The 7,885-nt window shown below is 36.3% G+C and overlaps 1 protein-coding gene across 15 annotated transcripts; it reads left to right on the top strand.

Moving 5' to 3' along the window:
* The first annotated feature begins 314 nt into the window (after nucleotides 1-314).
* On the top strand, nucleotides 315-6,978 carry LOC114194231 (casein kinase 1-like protein HD16). 15 transcript variants are annotated; one of them, XR_003606367.1, is made up of 21 exons: nucleotides 315-845; nucleotides 934-1,044; nucleotides 1,136-1,209; nucleotides 1,617-1,686; nucleotides 1,784-1,839; nucleotides 1,946-2,017; nucleotides 2,617-2,711; nucleotides 2,817-2,883; nucleotides 2,970-3,099; nucleotides 3,178-3,396; nucleotides 3,490-3,632; nucleotides 3,715-3,889; nucleotides 3,992-4,082; nucleotides 4,237-4,394; nucleotides 4,484-4,672; nucleotides 4,755-4,942; nucleotides 5,408-5,481; nucleotides 5,890-5,991; nucleotides 6,068-6,139; nucleotides 6,259-6,335; nucleotides 6,623-6,902. XR_003606367.1 is itself a non-coding variant. In XM_028084344.1 (16 exons), the coding sequence occupies exons 1-16, from the start codon at nucleotides 507-509 to the stop codon at nucleotides 4,812-4,814; spliced, it is 2,049 nt and encodes a 682-aa protein (XP_027940145.1). In that variant the 5' UTR covers nucleotides 315-506; the 3' UTR covers nucleotides 4,815-5,377. The 15 variants fall into 15 exon arrangements, 1 of the variants encoding a protein (XP_027940145.1); XR_003606366.1 differs by lacking the exon at nucleotides 5,408-5,481 and having other exon boundaries at nucleotides 6,623-6,978; XR_003606368.1 differs by lacking the exon at nucleotides 5,408-5,481 and having other exon boundaries at nucleotides 6,241-6,335.
* The last annotated feature ends 907 nt before the right edge of the window (nucleotides 6,979-7,885 follow it).

The raw sequence follows: 7,885 nt of genomic DNA, 5'->3' as shown, positions 1-7,885 counted from the left end.
TTTAATAGTGACAGCATATTACTCATACAGGCAAAGGCATTACATTTTTTATAATAAAATTTAAAAACTAGTTTTGCTTAACTGTCCTTCATTGTTTACCTGTAGACTAATATAAGTTACATAAATATGGCTTCTATTACAATATATTAACCATTTTCACACCTTTTTTGTTAACCCTTTTATTATTTGCTACCAGACCATCTTGGACCCCGTTCAACAAAATAAAATTGCTTAAATATTTATAAAAATATATTTTTTTCAAAATTTCGTGGAATATTTTTCTTTATTTCTTCTTTTTTCCTTGGTGGATGATGCCTCGATCTATATCCCTTTGTCGTTTCATTTCCTTCATTCTTCCATCCTTCTTGGTGCTCCTTTATAACTTCTGCCGAACAGATCGTGTATTCCCGGCGACGATTCTAGAACCTTCATGAATCTTACCTCAGCGACGGCGCTCTCCCTCTTTATGGCCTTACGAAGCCCACAAAAGCACAATCCCCCTCACCATGCCTGAACTCCGAAGCGGAAGAAACCGGGCAACGTTCCATGACCCAAACCCAAACCCAAACCCGAACCCGAACACAAAAACCCGCCAGAGAAGAACGAGAAGAACCACTGTCAACACCGGGAGGTACAATCGCAACACGCTCGCGCGCTGTAGAATCGGTAACCGTGAATTAGAAGAGAAGGAGCAACAACAACAGCAACACGCGCCTCTGCTTAGGGTTTCGGAAGAAGATAAAGAGAAAGAGATGGATGACGAGTTCGACAGCGGCGGTGGCCGGAGCCCCGACAAGGCTGCGCCCGCAGAAGACGAAGGAAGCACTGCCCCCATTCCCGAGAGGGTATGATTTTATTTTGTTTTTCGTTTTTTGTTATTAAATGTTGGAAATGGAATCTTGTTATTTATTTTTGAAAGATATTTGGAAACAGGTACAGGTAGGTGGTTCTCCGTTGTACAAATTAGACAGAAAACTTGGGAAGGGAGGGTTTGGACAGGTTTACGTAGGTCGGCGAGTTGGGGCTGGTGCCGGAGCGTTAGAGGTACGTGCGGATAAGTGGTATTAAGACCGTGTTTGACTTAGATTATTTGGGTTTTTTATGATTCACAGTGTGGTTTGTGGAATAATTGCAGGTAGCATTGAAGTTTGAACATAGAAGCAGTAAGGGGTGCAATTATGGACCTCCATATGAGTGGCAAGTTTACAAGTGCGTTACCTTTTCTTACCCAAACGCTTCAATCAATCTTTTTAATCTACTGTTTGATTTTGTCGCCATCCTTTATACTTGGCAAATTGCGGATAATGTGGCTTATTGGGTCACGTCCAAAAGCCGGTCACATCCGCCCAAAAGTCAAGGCCTTAATAAAATGATCTGAATCGCGATTTTCGCTACCTCAAGGTTTTTGGCGGTGTCTGCAACTTTAATTGTAGCCATATCAGCTGCATTTGTTTGTAACGTCTCACAATATCAAGAAACATAGTGAAACTGCAACTTAAAATTTTACCAGAAAACTTTGACACTGACTGAAATCGCTGCTACCATTTTCTAAAACCTTATTTCAAATGTTCCATGGCATTGTAATTCAAATTCACTCTGTTTATTTTTCTTTATAGTGCATTGGGTGGTAGTCATGGTGTTCCACGTGTTCATTACAAGGGACGGCAGGGTGATTACTATATTATGGTATGTGTGCTAAAATAAAATCTTTGTCGGAAGTTTGTCTACTGTGTTTCTCACCCAATGCTTTTGGAACTTGACGTCGCATTTTGTTGCATTGCAGGTCATGGATATGCTTGGCCCTAGTCTGTGGGATGTCTGGAATAACAACTCAAACACGTAAGTATTTCTGAGACTGGAATGTCATGAAAGGGAATATATTATTTTGTTAATATTATGGAGAATATTGCGTAGATAACTCCGTTTTATCTTTTTCTGGCTTTAGAATGTCTGCGGAAATGGTGGCATGTATAGCAATTGAAGCCATCTCCATATTAGAGAAGATGCATTCTAAAGGGTCATTCTCTCTCTCTCTCTCTCTCTCTCTCTCTCTCTCTCTCTCCTTTTTCTATTCTGCTTATAATATATATCTGAAGTTTCTTTAATTGAGCTGAACAGACCCGATTTGGATTTTATTTTTGTATGTTTCCATTGTTTTTGTTACAACGTACCTAGATAAATATTTTATGTTATCTCTAACTTCAAATGACATCGTACCATCAATGTATACAATTTTTAAGCAACTTGTACCGCACAAAAGGTAGTATTTTATATTTTTTTAAATATAGGATTTTGGTGAAAGAGAGCGAGCTGGTCTGATTGCCATTTGTGACTGATTGGTCACAAGTTTGAACCCAGAAACAATCTCTTGCATATGCATGGGGAACAATAATTCTCCCCTGTACCTTTGCAAAGTGAGGAGCCTTCCTGCACTAGTACATCAGTAATACAATTTTGGAAAAAAAGGAGTGAAATGTGAAAAGTGGCCCACTAGTAGAAATTTTATAAGATTTGTATGATATGGGATGTAATTGATTCGTGTTAGAAACAAACCTCTAGCTCATATCAGTATGTCTCTATTGGGAATAATGACATCATGTTGCTGTCATTTTTCAGGTATGTGCACGGTGATGTAAAGCCTGAGAATTTTTTGCTTGGCACTCCTGGAACTGCTGATGAGAAAAAGCTTTTCTTAGTTGATCTTGGATTAGGTAAATATTCTACCTTATTATTGAAGTTGTGATGCTATCACTTATTGAATATTTGCTTAATTTCTCAAAACACATCCATGCGCTCTGCCCTCTTTTATTGTGCAGCAACCCGTTGGCGCGATAGTTCAACTGGCCTTCATGTTGAGTATGATCAACGTCCCGATGTATTTAGGTGAATTATTGGCATGTTTATTTTGCTAAATACTTTCTTTGCAAAATCCAGACTGTTTGATGTAGTATAACATATTATTGCCACAGAGGAACAGTTCGTTATGCTAGTGTGCATGCTCATCTTGGTAGAACAGGAAGCAGGAGAGATGATTTGGAATCTCTTGCTTACACATTGATTTTCCTTCTTCGTGGCCGGCTACCTTGGCAAGGATACCAGGTTCTAAATGCTTCAAATATAGTCATTTTGGTGTTAATAATAATCAAAATTTTCCATTCTAATAAAATTTGGTTTCAGGGAGAAAATAAAGGATTTCTTGTGTGCAAGAAAAAGATGGCAACCTCACCAGAAACTTTGTGTAGTGTCTGTCCTCCACCTTTCCGGCAGTTTGTGGAGTACGTGGTGAATTTGAAATTTGATGAAGAACCAAATTATGCAAAGTATATATCACTTTTTGATGGAATTGTTGGACCAAATCCTGACTTCAGACCCATAAATACCGAAGGTGCACAAAAGGTATTAAATACTTTATTGCTTTAATGTATATTGTTTACTATTTGTAGGTAAGGGATGACTCCTGTGGATATTTATTTGATTTGTGCTTTGAAGCTTATATATCTGGTTGGACATAAGAGAGGACGATTAACTGTGGAAGAAGATGACGACGAACAACCAAAGAAGAGAGTCAGAATGGGAATGCCAGCAATGCAATGGATTAGTGTGTACAATGCCCGCCGACCAATGAAGCAAAGGTTTTCTCCTGAATACAAATAAATAAGTAATTGCAGCATTGTGAAAGTGGTCGGATTTTACTGCTTTTATTTTCTTATGCAGGTACCATTACAATGTTGCTGATGTGCGGCTGTCCCAACACATTGAAAAGGGATATGAGGATGGGTTATTTATCAGCAGCGTAGCTTGTTGTTCTAACCTCTGGGCACTTATTATGGATGCTGGCACTGGTTTCAACTCTCAAGTTCATGAACTCTCACCCCACTTTCTTCATAAGGTAGGGACATGACTTATTTTAAGATTATTTAGAATTGGTGACATTGTATTTGTTAGTAATGTTATGTTGGTGAATTAATATAGGTTTTTCTTTTTTTGGTAGGAATGGATTATGGAACAGTGGGAAAATAATTATTACATTAGTGCAATAGCAGGATCTAATAATGGGAGCTCATTGGTTGTAATGTCTAAAGGTAAGTCGTTTTTGGTCTGTTCTTTAGGCATGGAGTATTTTATTGACAATAGTTTACTTGATTGTTTTGAGGAACTGTTTGCATAAATTAGGGAGTAGTATTGTGTTTGGATTGTTTTCTCATGTCTGTTGGTGGTTTGTTTTGTTATCTTCAGGGACCCAATACATGCAGCAATCCTATAAAGTCAGCGAGTCATTTCCATTTAAGTGGATCAATAAAAAATGGAGAGAAGGATTTTCTGTCACTGCTATGGCGACTGCTGGGAGTAGATGGGCAATTGTAATGTCCCGTGGTGCTGGATATTCAGACCAGGTTTTACAGTTATTTCTTAAGCATTTTTTAACTAAGTTGTATTAAACAGTATGTGATATGAAGTTTTCTCTTTCAAAATTTAATTCCAGGTTGTGGAACTTGATTTCCTGTATCCTAGTGAAGGCATTCATCGCAGGTGGGACAATGGTTACCGCATCACTTCAACTGCTGCCACATGGGACCAAGCTGCTTTTGTTCTTAGTGTCCCAAGAAGAAAACCGGCTGATGAAACTCAAGAGACACTCCGCACATCCGCCTTTCCTAGTAGTCACGTCAAGGTAAATACTACTGCTTCTGAGTTTGCTGAGTTTGATTCATTTCTGGTCTGAAATGCTTACATTTGAGATATCATTTATGCAGGAAAAATGGTCAAAAAATCTCTATATTGCATCAATATGCTATGGGAGAACAGTTTCATGAACTGAGAAGTTTTAAGATTTCAGCTGACTATTGACTTTTTGCATCAAAGTTTCTGTTCTTAGATGGGCCATTTTGGAATCTGGAATCATATCTGATGAGTTCGCTGAACAAAGCCATTCAGTATTGATGTATGCTAAACCTTTCTTTATGGACGCCATCACTTATCATATGATACAATACCTGTGCACTGTATATCAACTGTATCAAAATGCTTCTGAGCAACTTTAGATTCTGTTCATTGGGATGAGTCTTCTGATAAAAGGATTGTAGAGATTTGAACAGTAATTACTATGTTGAAGGCGTTGTGTGCAGGTTAGGTTTTAGTTTATTGATGGCATTTTGGCCAATGTGCAACTTTAATTTGCCAGTGGGAACAGGATATTTTTAGCTGTGCAGCCCTGTATTTAGACCACTTATCTTTTTTACTTTTGACTTTAAGCTTCAAGGCTCTTGGATGCCTGAATTTGACTTTGACATAAGATGGAAAATGGTGATAACTCTAGCAGCTGCATATGACTCTTTGAATCTTTATAATTATTGTTTATAATTATTTATTTCTTTTATATGTCAATTGTATTTAATTTTATATTCAGTTACATACAGTTGGATTCTTGACAGAGCACCATGCTTCATTTTTCTCTGTAGCCTGCCCACCTAGTGGTAAAAGGTGTTTGTTGCTGCTGTATTCTGTGTTACTTCTAACTTTTTTTAATTTTCTACACGTGTGTTCATATGATTTAATGTGAACAGTATTAAACTAATTGAAACGAAATGATCTCTTCAGTTTCAAAATTTGCTAGTATTATGCTTAACTCATTGTCTTTTTGTTCATGCGATCTAGTTATTTACTCAGACTGTGAATTTCTATAGTTCTGTAGTGTGAATATTGGTTATTTAAATCTTTAACTGTTGATACTTTTGGAAGATCAAGATGTGTACATGTGAGGTGTGGCTCACTTTCTAGGAGTTGTTGCAATTGATAGCCATCTATTTGTTGCCTATATGGGTGCTAATTTTCTTTTAATTGTTTCTACCATCATGCATGGCGGAATACACTCTTGATTCTGATGAGCAGTTGGCTATCGGGGCAGCTCAGTTGTTGTGATACAGTTAAAAAGATTGTTGTGACCATTATTGACTTTTATATCGCCTGACACTTTTGGAGCATCTGGAGCAGGTATTTGTTTTTGCAGCTACTGTTATCAAATGTCTAATATTTTGTGCAGCTGAAACGTTTGCGTACTTTGATCTAGATATGCCTTTATATCGACGGAATGTTTGATTTGGCCTGATGGCACGAGACTTCAGTTCCTGGCATTGTGGTGGTAATTGTTTTCTTGCAGTTGTATGCCTCGTTACTTGTTAGTTGATTTCCGTGTCTTTTCCTTGATAAAATCTGAAGTTCTTTATGTACTTAATTTTCAAGGGCTGTAGTATCTTGCAGATTTGTATTATTTGTTCATTCTCCGACTATGATTCTGGAGAGCCCCACACCCTTAAGCAGCGGTGAAGCATTTCAAGGTACTGGAGCATTTGGAACTATTTACCGTATGTGATTCTTTCCTTAAATAGTTGAACCTTTGGTAGGTAGCAGTAGCATGGGGCTTTAGTTGAATCTGAAGCAAAGTCTTTTTTAATGATATTTATTTTGTCAAAAAGGTATCTTATTTGAATTTCAAATCAATATCAGCTGTTTTGAATCCCGATCGAGGTCTATTTGTTTTCCCTTGTGGTTCAATTGTTTCAATATTTCATTTGTGCTTATTCGTGGTTGTGCTTTCCATGACACGATGAAATTATGCATGAAGGCACTACAAGGCTAAATGTTGTTTCTGGAAGGCAACTCTGAAGCAATGCAGCTTTGTGAGCTTTTGGTGGTGCAGAAAGGATCAAATGAATTTACTTGTAGATGAACGGCATCACTGATGAATAAATTAATTTCTTTGCCAGTGTTCATCCATATTCTTCCTTGATTAATCAAATTAATTTCTTAAAGGCAGGTAATCACCTTTAATCTTCGTACATGGTAATAGGTTAAATGTCACTGCAAAAATATATTGAATTGGTTATTTTTGGCGTTGTTTGTGATAGGTTTGACTTTGTTTCTGGTGATATTGGATTCTTCCTTTCTAAAATTCCTTTAATACAAATTATTATTATTTAATTTCTTTTCAATAATTATTTTCATTTTTTCTCTTTACTCCTGTTTTTAATATCTATATATATATATATATATATATATATATTTTGTTGAAATGTTTTTTTACATAGTTCAATTGTAAAAAATTAAATTGGTTATTAAAAGATTATTCTGAGTCATCAAATAAAAATGATCTAATCTATCAATTTTCTTTGAAGATAAAATCACTTTCCGCAATTATTAAATTTGTTCTTTTATTAATCAGAGACTTAAATATTAATTTGATTCCTATTTTTGACTTGTTAATTGTAGTGTTAATTATTTTTTTTTTCCAATCAAATTTCAATTTTGGTCGATTTTAGTTTTTTAAGTAATGTCGTTTAAATAGTTACCAACATAGTGAACGATGTGGTCTAGATGTGATCCTTTTGGTCATTTTTTTAACACATGCTCACATAAACGTTTATTATTTTTCTTCCTCCAACCAACACAAATTTTCATCAAAATCTTCACTTTTCACATTTTATCATCACCAGACCTTCCTAATTACTCACTCTCCAAACGATCTCCAAACACCTGTATTACACAAAAAACACCTACAAAAATCACAATTCCATTATTTTATACGCATTGTCGACATTATTACACAAAAACACCTACACTATCACTATTGTATTTAAATCGTGAACTCGATGATGGATCCAAATTATGCTTTGGTACACGCCCTTCTCACTTCCTGTCGGTGTAACTATCTCATTGTTGGTGAAAAAGCTGGAAGGTGAAATTAGTGCTGATGAATCGATGATGAAAAATAGAGAGGGATGTGATTGGGTGTTCTATTGGTAATTAGTTGGGGATGAAGATGAAGCTGATCGAGGTTTCTTGAATTTGAAGTGGATTAAAGTAGACGAGCTCCATTAATTAATAAGGT

Source organism: Vigna unguiculata, chromosome 8 (genome assembly GCF_004118075.2).
Source record: "Vigna unguiculata cultivar IT97K-499-35 chromosome 8, ASM411807v1, whole genome shotgun sequence".
Lineage (NCBI taxonomy): Eukaryota > Viridiplantae > Streptophyta > Magnoliopsida > Fabales > Fabaceae > Vigna > Vigna unguiculata.
This window is presented reverse-complemented; position numbering and strand designations above follow the sequence as displayed.

Bases quoted from the DNA above. Each gene is read 5' to 3' on its own strand.
- LOC114194231 (XM_028084344.1), top strand. From the start codon at position 507: ATGCCTGAACTCCGAAGCGGAAGAAACCGGGCAACGTTCCATGACCCA. The intron at 4,395-4,483 runs GTTTTACAGTTA...ATTTAATTCCAG, and splicing joins GTGCTGGATATTCAGACCAG to GTTGTGGAACTTGATTTCCT. The intron at 4,673-4,754 runs GTAAATACTACT...TCATTTATGCAG, and splicing joins TTCCTAGTAGTCACGTCAAG to GAAAAATGGTCAAAAAATCT.